This window comes from Emiliania huxleyi (genome assembly GCF_000372725.1).
Source record: "Emiliania huxleyi CCMP1516 unplaced genomic scaffold EMIHUscaffold_879, whole genome shotgun sequence".
NCBI lineage: Eukaryota > Haptophyta > Isochrysidales > Noelaerhabdaceae > Emiliania > Emiliania huxleyi.
Window position 1 is genome coordinate 3,368 of NW_005195447.1, and position 11,602 is coordinate 14,969.

Sequence of the window (11,602 nt, forward strand, 5' to 3'; positions counted from 1 at the left end):
CGTCAAGCGATTGCGCGATCCGCGAAATCCCACACTGGTGGATTTTGGCGCGCGCTGTCTACCCCACGGCACTTCTTGTGTGTCGTCACGCACACGCTCCTAGCTCAAAAAATCACTCGCGGCGCGGCGATCGTCCCAACGACATGACAGTTGTTGCTTGCTGCATGAGCATGTGCTGTGCCTCAGGCTGTGACTGCTGCGTGTCACTCTGGAGTTACGGGAAGGAGCTGCTAGTACTTTTTTCACTCCGTTGTATTTGAGCAGCGTCGGCGGATAGGCGGCGGGGACACCCGGCCAGCCCGCACCCGAAAGAAACAAAGAGAGAGCACAAGTCCGGCAAAACACCGCAAATTTGCTGCGTATCACGGCCTGTCCACGCATCACGGGGTGCCGCACGGTGCTGGTGGCGCCTGGGCGCTGACCAACGGCATCTTCCCCGTCGCGGCGCAGAGGAACCTCGCGATCCCGCCGACATGCTTGAAGGCTCCCTGCTGTGCCCGCCACATGGAGTCTACAGGCGCATTCACATTGCAACTGCACAACGCCTGGCCTTCAGGAAGGAAATCCCACATCCGAGAGAGCGTCACGTTCGCTTCCCGCATCGCGCACAGCAGTGTATTCTCCGAAAACGCGGCCACTTTTGAGGCGAGGAGCCGGTTGCGGCAGCGCTCGGCAAAGGCGCCGCCCCCGCCGGCCCAGGCAGCGTGCAGCGCGCTGCCGAGAGCGACCATGGCAGCGGCTGGCGCGCTCCAGAAGCACCAGTCGAGGTGCTTGAAGTTTGGGTGGCCGCACTGGTTGACTTCGCGGGAGGGTAGCAGCCGGCGAGCACGTGCGGCAACGTGCCCCCATCCCGTGGAGCTGATGATGTTGCGTCGGTACTCACTCTTTTTTGTAAGTGATGCGAAGCGTGAGCTCCCAACATCTGCTCTGAGGCGCACTGCCGCCGAGTAGAGACCTCCTTTCAGGTGCGCATGGCGCTGCATGAGCTCGACCCCGAAAGTAATGCTGGCCGAGTTCATTCGTGTCCCCCCCAGCGCCTCCCAGTTTGTCCACGAATGAGAGTCTGACGTCAGCGCGCTGTCGTTCTGCGTTCCGACGGCTATGCTCACTGGCGCCAACGCCTCAGCAATCTGCGCCACGCAGCGCCAAGATTTCGTTGCGGAGAGCTGACCTTGCAGGGTGTCGTACCTTCGCCCCTTTGCCTTGGGTCCAATCCAATCGAGAGCATCCCAGGTATGAATGAAGACATCGCAGGAGCGGTTGAACGCCTCGTGGCAGCGCTGCTGGTGTGTTTGCAGCACCGTGACGCCGCCCGGCCTCTCGCATGTGTCGCGGAGGTGGCCCGTGAAGATGAGTGCAGCGCCGAGTCTCCGTTCGGATGGCGGGGCGAACTGCGCTGGCAGAACGGGCGCGGTTGGCCAGCCGCCGCCGGGCATACACCCTCCCGCCAACTGTCTGAAAGGGTAATAACCAGGTTCGTTGTGAAGAGTGGGCGCGCCACCCAAGAGCCTAGGTAGGTGCGGATCGGCAAGGCGCAACGATCTTTTTGCCTTATTACATCATCCTTGGGTTGTGATCTAAGAACTTGAAAGCAACCACGCACCAGGGGTTAGGCTGTACGAGGTTTTCCTCTCGCACCCCGTCTGTTTTCCTTTCCTTTTTTCTCTACAACACCCTCTCTTTTCCTCTCTCTTTTCCCGGGAAAACTCCGTGGAAATCGTCAAATTTTTGGCTCCGCGGATCGAGCGCGTGCTGGCGGATCGGCAGTACGGCATGCTCGCTGGCGGCCCGCTCACTGCCGAGTTCGACTACATCCTGCAGATCGACGCCGACACGCGCCTGCCCAGCCACTGCCTTTACACCGGCGTGGGTGAATTCCTCGGCACCGAGACAGTTGGCTTCGTGCAGTACGCGATGAGCGTCCTGCGGCAGAGCGAGGGTAATTTTTTTGAGGCCACAATCGCACACTTCACTAACCACCTGTACAGTTTGTTCATAGCCATGGGGACGGCCAACGGGGAGCCCGCCCCCCTCGTCGGCCTCAAGGAGCGTGACACGGATTGCGGGATTGGTACTCGGCCGTCCCCTCCCCCCCCTACACTACTTAGTACACGAATCCAGGTTAGGGTTAGGGTTAGGGTTAGGGTTAGGGTTAGGACGGGTGTGACACTGTCCCTCCCTAGGGTTAGGGTTAGGAGTGGTACTCGGCCGTCCCTCCTCCCCTACAGTACCCAGTACACGAATCCTGCGTGTCACGCTTGGATTTAATTCCATTGGGGGTAGGGTACCCTACCCTTCCCAGTACCCGAACCCTATCCCAGGCTCGAGAGATTCGGAGTCGCATATATCGTCCCGGTTGCGTTGCACGTACGTTGTACGGTCTAGAATTTTACAACAAAGCTTCCTCGCACGACACTGGGCACTGGCGCTATACGGGTGTGGACCGTGAGTTGACCAGGGGTTGTGCGCCGGCCCCTCCTGCTCGGCTCCAGCGGAGTAGACAAGTGTTACCATCAACAGAGGAGAAGGATTTGACCTCAGGGCTGATGTGACCAAGCGCTGGTAGCGTGGTTTGACCTCACACCCATGGTCTCACAGTGTGCCGGCAGTCGCCGCGCAGTGTCGCTCACACAAGCCGCAGCACAAGTGACTGAGGGCCAGTGAGGGCGAGCCCATCGCTGTGACAGCTGTGGCAGCCGCACAGTGGGCTGTGCCATCTGTGCAGAGTGTGTGAGCAGCAGAGGAGCTGCTCTCCAGGCTTCTGTCGCAAAGAGCTGCATGCCACCGAAGGCGCTGTCGAGGTTCGCCGAGCGCGGCGCAGGTTGGAGGACACCGTCACCGACGAGCGCGTTGGAGTATTCACTCCGGACAAAGCAGTGGCACGCGCCGCAGCGATTCGTTGGGTTTGTTGTTGGCTGTTGGCAAAGCAAAACACCGAAAAAAGAAATTCGACGCCCAGTAGCCCAAGTAAAAGCGGCGGCCGGGGCTTGCGTGCGAAGATGCTAGAGCGGTGCGATCAGTATGAGGAGCGGCGGTGTCGAGTGGCCCCGCGGCGCGGAGCTTCCCCAGTGGTCTGAGCTAAGGTCACGCTCCTGCCTCTCGAGGCTTCGCCTTCTCACGGTGCACCTAATCTCGTCCAGAGACATTGCTTCTGAGTTTGCCGGCAGGCTCGGCAACTTTGACGAGTTCTTCTATCGCAGGCAGCCGCAGCATGCAGTGCTCGTAGCCACGGCTGGGGACGACCGCATCACAGCAGCCACTATGGGGCTGGCACCCGATGCTGCGAACGTCGGCTCGCCGCCCTCTGCCTGCGGTGCGCTTCACCGTTACCGCCAGGGGCCTACCAAGTTCATCCTGCAGCACGTGCGGGCAGAGCTTCCAGGTGCTCTGCGAGTAGTAAACCGCACCCTGATCCCAGAGAGCGAGTGTGCCTCACAACGATGGAAGCTCGATTATGCGCTATACTCGGGCGCCTTCTTCACATACCATCTCTTGCGCATGCCCTTGATCGCAAGCGCCGACTTCTACCTCAAGCTCGACACTGATGTACTCTTTGTGCAGGCAATGCCCGACGTCTGGTCAATGATCTCCCGCCGCGATCAAGTTGCCATCGGATACACTCAGTTCCATTCCAAACGCTTTCTCAAGGCCCGCGGGTGGGACGACTGTCAAGCAGGGATCATGGCTGCCGTGCAGCGCTTTGCGAGCGCATTCCACGCGGAGCCTCTCTCTTCCTGGTGTCGCGATCCAAAGCCGCAGTTCTGGGCTGGATACGTCATGCTTTTCAACACCTCTTTCATGACTAATCCACGCGTCCTTGCGCTGAGCGAGTACCTGTATGAGCGCGCGTGGGAAGGCTACTTTCGTAGTCGTTGGACTGACCAAGCGCCATACATGGCATTTGCGTGTTACGCGCTGGAAGTTCCCGAGCCAGGCTCGCAGAACGATTCGACGCCACACATACAAGACCTCAGCAGTCTCCGCTCGCACTTCGTACATGGCAAGAAGAACCGCAAAGCACGAAACAGTTACCTAGTGCGCTTGGCTGGCGCTCCAAGTACACCAGGAGCAGGGCAGGCGGGCGACTGCCGCGTATCGCTGACCAGGCAGCGCAGCCGCCACGCCATTTGTGTCCAAAGCCGCGACGGCGCTGCTATTAACGACGGCGCTGCTATTAACAGCACCTTTGGGTGCGTCGGAAACTCGACCTCGGCGGCTGTTTGGGTCTCGCTCGGCTGCCGCGGCGACTTCGACTGCAACGGGCATGCGGTGCAGTGCGGACTGGTGGCCCGAGGCGCCGACCCTGAGCAAAGGTGCGACTGCGTCTCGGTCGTGCGCCCCACTGTGCCATTCTTTCGAGGGGGCTGAGGCGCTGTGTGTATCGCGCGCGCCTTGTTTCATGAAGTATGTTGAATGTATCGACGATCGAGATAGATCGGAAGGGAAAACAACAGATCCGACCAATGACTGGGACACCCGCGGTATGGGTGGACGCAAGACGGTAGACGGGCGGTGACGGTCACACGGGAGCGGCACACAGATCCACAAGACAAGACACTCAGCCAACGGGGCTGCCACACATCCTGAGCTTCCCTCGTCACCCTATCGGGAGGTGAAACGTGCATACCGCGTGCGCTGCCATGCGGATGTCGATTTCTTCTCTACATGAGCGCCCAGCGAGCGAGTTCTTTACCAGGTTGCAACCCTTGTTCCGCACTGTGCTGTGAACAGAGCACCAACCAACAGCTCTCAGGACCCCCCGGTGCTGGGGTGCTGCCAGCAACCAACCAAGTCGAGCGGAGCAGCGTCGTTCCGATGTTTCGGCGGGCACTTCTCACCTAAGTCCTTGTGGCGGGCCGCCAGGCCCGGAAGCAGATGCCGACGAGGATCAGACACGGCGCGCTATCTGGGCTCGGAGGTCGGCAAAAAGGTTGCGCAACCGACACCAGCGACCAGGATCGTCGATCGAGGTAGGTGCACGCTGCTGAAGCAGTGCACCTACATAGTGCGGGACCTGGGGCAGCAACCAACAACCTGGATGGGGACGGGGTGCTGCTCAACCGGCGGCAAACAGCCGGAACAAGGGTTGCAACTTGGTAAAGAACTCGCTCGCAGCCATCTCACCTCACACCTCCCTCGATGAAGTCGCTCTTGCTCTCACCGAGCCACGTGCTCGCGACGCCACGCGGCTGGACGAGCCTCTCGCCCGACGCGTTTCCGCCCTCTGCCCGCTACGGCGAAATTCACTGCGTCGGTGCCGGGTCGCTGCTTCTCTGGTTAATGCTAAAGGCTGGATGCGCCCCGCGCTCGACGCTCATCGTCTGTCACGGCCCGCTCGTGTTGCCGACGCCTTCGTCATGTGCGGCCTGGCTTCGGTCCGACGGCCGCGACGCCAGCCCGGCCGACGATTTCGAGTGGCGGAGGCAGGCGATTGCACTCGGCGCGGGCGGGGCCCTGCGCAGCCGGCCGTGGCTGGAGCCGTTGCTGCGCACCGTCGCCACCGGCCAGGCAACGGTCCTCGCGGACGACCTTCGCTCGCTTCAGTCGCGGTGGGAGCGGTCGGGCCGGCTGGTCCACCTGCCTCTGCACGAGGCAGGGGGTGAGGTAGGCGACACCTCCTGGGACCTCCAGCAGCGGCAGCAGCAGATGGAGTTTATGCCGACGACGGCGCCGCTCCTGCCGCGAGACCGGCTCCATCCCGACGCGATCGTGCGCTGCGCCGAGGACGAGTGCGATTGGCTCCTGCCTGTGCCCTGGAGCCAATGAACACTTGGGAGAAGCTGTAGCCGAACCGCGAGTCCCCCCAGACCCACGACGATCCGTGTGCATGTTTGACCGTCTGTATAGCGTCTCTCTTCCCGAGACCCGCTCCTATTACCAAAAGCTGGCTCAGCCGCCTCCCGGCGCGGACACGCAACGGCTGTTTAGCAGCGAGCACCTGCCTGCCCTTTCGCTAGTACGCCGCGCGGTGCGCGAAAAGTCAAAAGAAACCAAGTCGGCGCTGTGGGCTGTGTTTGGGTTTCTATGTTTGCATGATGACCAACCGCGAGCGTCCCACTGAGGCTCCCAGGATCTTCGTCATCACGCGCATGCCGCTCGGAGCGTATGGCGAACGGATTTCCCCAAGGGCTCTTGCGTCTTGGGGTGTGTGATAGAGCGAGCTGGGGATGGGTGGGGATGGGTGGGGATGGGTGGGGATGGGTGGGGATGGGTGGGGATGGGTGGGGACCTCGGGGATCAGCGGGACACGTCGGCCGCACGCTCTACAGCTGCACATGTACATGTACATGTTGTTGGACGTCAAAGTTGTGAAGCACCTTCGCGCGCGCCGCGCTCATTACGGGAAATTGCAAACATGGCCGCCTCACCGAGGTTCTCGCTCACCTCCGGGCGCGAGACGATCCGCACCCATGGCAAAGTCACGCTGTCGGTCCCGCTCTTGGAGGACCAAGCGCACGCTCAGCTGCAGTACTCCTTGCCGTCTTCGCCGCTGGCATTGCAGCAGGAGGCGATTGCATCCATTGCTGACTTTCTCAAGCGCATAGACACGTCGCGCATCCAGGTCAACACATCTGCGCTTGGATGCGGGCAGCGCATGCCTGTGCAGAAGTCGTGTTTATTTCGTTCGCTGCTTCGCCGCTTGCGAAACTCAGTGGCACGTAGCCTCGCGTCGCAGCATGCAGATGCCAGCGGCGGACAGGCGAAGCTCGCGTTCGAGCTCGACTTTGCAACCGGGGCTCTTTGCGACCACCTCGCGCTGAGTGGCGTGCGATGCGGCGGGGAGGCAGGGGAAGTGACAGTCCACGAGCTCCTGGATTTGCCTCAACCTCGTGTGGGGATATTTGTAATTCATGGCGCACCCAACCCGCCGGTCGGTGCCGTGCTGGCGCGTGTGCTCAGCCATGCCTTCTGGGCGCCGGTGCATGCTAATAAAAAGATGCATGCCCTCGCGAGGCTCCACGTACTGCTGGATGAACGCGGCCTGCTAAAGGCTGACTTTGATCTGAGCACCTGGTTCGATCGGCTGGGCCCCGCTGCAGCGCTACTCGGTGGTACACATATCTGCGACTATGGCCACCACCTTGCGCCGTGGAGAGGGCATATCAACCAGGGAAATTACATGCACAAAGCGTGGACGATGATTCGTGTTGCCGAAATGCAGGGGTATGATTACATTCTCTCTACCGATGATGATGTGCTGCTTCCGGCGCGGACCATCCAGGCCTGAGCTCGAAGCGAACGGAGGTTTCCGGACGAGACTCAAGAACGTGAACGAGGGCTGCGAGGCAGACAGAGCCTCGGGTGTGGCGCTGCCATCGTTGGGACAGCTTCACATGCATGCGCAAAGATGAAAGTGGGCATCGTCGTTGGATGCCTGCTCAAAGTGAGTGCTTGGAGCACTTGGAGTGCAGTCAGTAACCTCACATCCAGGGCCGGGGAGCTATGGCGAGCGATGACGAGGGGTTCGCGCTCAGCGTGACGAGCAAGCTCAGGGAGTTCACGGCGCTCGGATACCCTGCACACGTGCTCAACGGGGTGATAGGGCGCGCGTATGCTCGAACAAAAGACGAACGGCTCCTACGAGCAAGACTATGTTCGCAGTGGTGAGGAGGTTTGTCGTGTGAGAAAGTAACGTGGAAATTCTTTTTCGGTGGTTTGCCTGTGATAGTGCTAGCAAGCGCCTTGATCTCGCCCGAATTCTTTTTCTGCGACGGCCCCCACCATCGCATCGACACACATGTGTCCGACACTCTACGCGCTCTCAGCATCGCTCCGCAGCCTCAGACTGCGCGGCGGCGTGATCGGCGTCGCCAACGCGCCGCCCGTCGTCGAAGCGCTGCGAATAAGCGGCTGCGCGGCCACGCACCGCGCCGGCGCCGTCAGCGAGGCGGAGAACCAGTCGCTCGGTCAATGCGGCGAGGTGCTCGCGCTCGACGCGTCTGCTGCCGGCGCGGCGCGTCCGCTCGGAGCGTGGCCCGCCGCGTCCACGCCCGCCCTGGCGCACCCTGGCCTCGCCACCGCCGCTGCGATAGCCCGCTCGTACGGCGCGAGACTCTCGATCGACACGTCGCTCAGCGCGGCGCCGCTGCGCCACATCGGCGGCTACTTTAGCGGGCCGCGCGGGACGCTCGCCATCGCGGTCGACTCGAGCTGGGCGGAGGCCGTGCACGAGCTCACACACGCACCTGATTTAATAATGACTGTTAGTTATTGTTTAATTATTAATTAGGCCGTGCACGAGCTCACACACGCGGCGTTCGAGGCGACTTCCGAGACGCTTGCGAGACGCTTTCGAGATGCGTCTCCGCGGCCCTTGCCCTACCAACTTGTGCGGTGTGTGTGTGCGTGCGTGCGTGCGTGCATGCGTGTGTGTGTGTGTGTATGTGCGTGCGTGTGTGTGGAGAAGTCTACCTGGCCTGTCCTTACCTGACCTGACCTCACCCTGACCCCCAGGCGCGCGTCCACAGACCAACCAGCGGCGCGGGCTCCAGCTCCGCCACGGCCGCACGCACCGGCACCGCCGCCGACGTCTCCGCCGAGCCATTGCACACGCACTGGTGGGGCGCGGCAGTCGCGCGGGGCTGCCTCGGCAGGGCAGAGCTTCACAGAGGTTGTGGCGAGCGTAGGAGGGCGTGGCAGTCGCGCGGGCTGGACGCGGAGGCGGCGGAGGCGCGGCTCTCTGCGGCGAGACTCTCCTCTCTCTCTCTCTCTCTCTCTCTCTCTCTCTCTCTCTCTCTCTCTCTCTCTCTCTCTCTCTCTCTCTCTCTCTCTCTCTCTCTCTCTCTCTCTCTCTCTCTCTCTCTCTCTCTCTCTCTCTCTCTCTCTCCCCCTTACTCTCTCCCTCTGCGGCGAGCCACACCCGAGATGAGATGAGATTCCGCCCGAGACAGGAGCACGCCTGCCTAACTAACATATTCCGAGGCTAGGAGCTCGTCTGCCTAATTAATATATTAGGCAGAACAATAACTGACATATTCCGAGGCTAGGAGCTCGTCTGCCGCGAGCACGAGCTACACGCCTTGCGTGCGCCCGCCGCAGGCTCGGGTGTAGATGCCTAGGTAGGTGCTGGAGCAACTCCCTGCGTTCCAGCTAGCGCCTCAAGACGACCAGTCCCCCCTCTGGGCTAGAGCTGTCTTGCAGCTGCATCCCTGTGCTCGCTGCCCTCGCTCTCCCGCGGTGCTCGGACGCGCCGCCGCGTGAAGTGGCGCGTGTGTGCCGCGCACTAAGGCTCGGCGCTGCAGCGTGCCATCGCTTCCGTGCTCGTCCTTGAGTCCGCCCTCACGCAGGCACGCACAAGCACACACACACGCACACACGCACGCACACATGCACACACACACACACACACACACACACACACACACACACACACACACACACACACCGCTCACACACCCAGCACTGGGCTTTGCACGTGTTCAATGCCGTGGGGCTCCTGTCGTCTAGACGTGGAGTCGCGAGAGTCGGCCTGCCCCTCGCCCCACCACCTCGGGTGTGCGGAGAGGGTTTGCCTTCCCTGACCTCACTCACCTCACGCAGGCGGTCCAGTCGCTCGAGGCGGCGCCGGCGGCGGCGCGGTCGGCGGCGCTCACGCGCGAGCTGGGCGGAGGCACGGAAACGCGAAACGTCGCACCAGAGGAATGTGTGGGCAGGCGCACACGCGCGAGCTGCGGCGGATGCGCGCCGTCCTGCTGCTCATCGGGGGGCGCGCGCGCCTCGTCTACCTCGCCGCCGCCGCCGTGGCGGCCACGGCGTCGCTCAGCGCGCTGCTGCGCTCGGTTGGACTCGGCCCGCGGGCCGGCCCTGCTGGTGACAGCCCCGCTGGCTGAGCACATGTCTAAGTCTCGCGAGTACCTCCACGGCGGCCAGGCCAGGCGCAACCTCGGATGTGAAGAAAGAAAAAAAGGCAGATGTGCGACATCCCAAGCTCGGGTTGAAAGAAAGACAGAAAACGGACATCCCAAGCTAGGGCTGCCGGCTGGGTGTCGAGAGGTCGCGAGGACGCAGACACACGCGTCCCCACCTTTCGCAGGATTTTCGCAAAAGCGAGCGGGAGGGGTCGGTCGCATCGCGGCGCGGCAGCGGCGCGGATAGGCAGCTGGGCACAGGCCGCAGGGGATCTATCTCGGCAAATCTCGGCGGATCCCTCGCTCTCGGGGACTCGGGCACTTATTCATCTGACCACCTCATCTGAGGGCTGCTACGCGATCGGCCGCGCTCGGGTGTGCGGAAGGACTAGCGAGGTGTCGCGCGTAGCTGGGGAGTAAAGAAAGTTAGAAGAAAGGGAAAGAAAAGCGAAAACCCAAGGGAGGGATGGGAGGACGGCACGCCGCCACCACACAGGGATTTTAAGGAGAGGGGTGTGATGCGCTAGCTAAGCGTGTCGACAAATTATTTTCGTTTCCAACAAGACGGCGCTTGTTTGCAGCGCAGACAAAAGGACGTGTCGGCTCAATGCTGACCGAGACCCGGCCCGGCCGTCCGGTCGTCATATCCCGCGGCCGCACACGCGCGCGACCCATCGTGATCACGCTGCTCGCCGCCGCCCTCGGCACCGTTTTGTTCTCTGCAGCGGCGAGACCGCGGCCGGCCGACGCCAACATTGACCCGAAAATTGCCGCCTTGCTCTCACCCAAGCCGCCCGACGCCAACCAGAACCCACACGCCAACTACATCGCCCCAGACGCCAACTACGTTGACGTTGACCCCGACGCACCACCCGTGGAAAAGGGCGAGGTCTACTGGCCGCTCACCGGCGGAGAAGGCGAGTTGGTGGCGGAGGAGAAGACGCGCGAGCGGGGCATCTTTGGCGGCGGCGGCCTCTTCGGCGGCGGCGGCACAAACGGCCAGTGCTCCTCGGAGGCGTACGCGTTTTGCTGCGGTGTCGGGACGACTTGCGTGTGCGGCAAGGGCATGAGCACCCCCGGCCAGTGTGGCAAGGCGGCGTGGCTGTACTGCTGCGACGTGGGCACGCCGTGCTACTGCTCGCTGCCCGGCAAGAAGGTCCTCGAGCAGCAGGAGGACCGGCGGCGCGAGGAGGAGGAGGAGCGCCGGCGGCAAGAGGAGCGGGAGCGCCGTCGGCAGGAGGAGTGGGAGAGGAACCACCGGCGCCCTTGGACGTCGGGCGGATACGGCGGAGGCGGCGGCGGCTACACCGGCGGAGGCGGCGGCTACGGCTACCCTCAGGGCGGCGGCGGCGGCTACGGCGGCGGCGGCGGCGGCTACGGCGGCGGCGGCTACGGCGGCGGCGGCGGCTACGGAGGGCCCCTCCTAGGAGGGCGCTAGTTGGCAACGAGGCCACGTGTGCATGGTCTGGTGACGTCGGCCGTGCCTGGCCCCGGCTAGATCTCTTCTGCGCCCTAGTGATGGCGACTGGAGGGCCTGGCAAGGTGTATTATTCTGTGTGTCCTTTGGTGCTTGCTACGCTGTGTTGGCAGGTGAGCTCGGGTGACGTGGTTTGTGCAAGCAAGTGTGTGAGCGGTCGTGGTCCGGGGCGGGGGGCGGGGCCGGGGGGGTTGTCCTACACGGCCGCTTCCTATCGCGAGCGTTGTGGGAAACCGCGCTGGCCCCCGTGATGCTCAAAGGGGACATCAATCGGCTC

General features: G+C 62.6%; 2 protein-coding genes across 2 annotated transcripts; both read left to right on the forward strand.

The window, feature by feature from the left end:
• The first annotated feature begins 7,733 nt into the window (after positions 1 to 7,733).
• EMIHUDRAFT_372388 (hypothetical protein) lies at positions 7,734 to 9,956 on the forward strand. The gene is made up of 7 exons (XM_005758212.1): positions 7,734 to 8,182; positions 8,455 to 8,571; positions 8,628 to 8,639; positions 8,988 to 9,045; positions 9,229 to 9,263; positions 9,541 to 9,543; positions 9,654 to 9,956. The coding sequence occupies exons 1-7, from the start codon at positions 7,739 to 7,741 to the stop codon at positions 9,828 to 9,830; spliced, it is 846 nt and encodes a 281-aa protein (XP_005758269.1). The 5' UTR covers positions 7,734 to 7,738; the 3' UTR covers positions 9,831 to 9,956.
• A 499-nt stretch (positions 9,957 to 10,455) lies between these two features.
• Positions 10,456 to 11,320, forward strand: EMIHUDRAFT_250151 (hypothetical protein; the record flags this gene model as incomplete). Its single annotated transcript, XM_005758213.1, has 2 exons — positions 10,456 to 11,120; positions 11,287 to 11,320. 2 exons carry the CDS (start codon positions 10,456 to 10,458, stop codon positions 11,318 to 11,320), a joined length of 699 nt encoding a protein of 232 aa, XP_005758270.1.
• Between the last annotated feature and the right edge of the window lie 282 nt (positions 11,321 to 11,602).

Coding starts and splice junctions, on each gene's coding strand:
- EMIHUDRAFT_372388 (XM_005758212.1), top strand. CDS start 7,739: ATGTGTCCGACACTCTACGCGCTCTCAGCATCGCTCCGCAGCCTCAGA. Junction 8,183..8,454: donor CCGTGCACGAGCTCACACAC/GCACCTGATTTA, acceptor CCTGACCCCCAG/GCGCGCGTCCACAGACCAAC. Junction 9,046..9,228: donor TGCGCCCGCCGCAGGCTCGG/GTGTAGATGCCT, acceptor CCGCGCACTAAG/GCTCGGCGCTGCAGCGTGCC.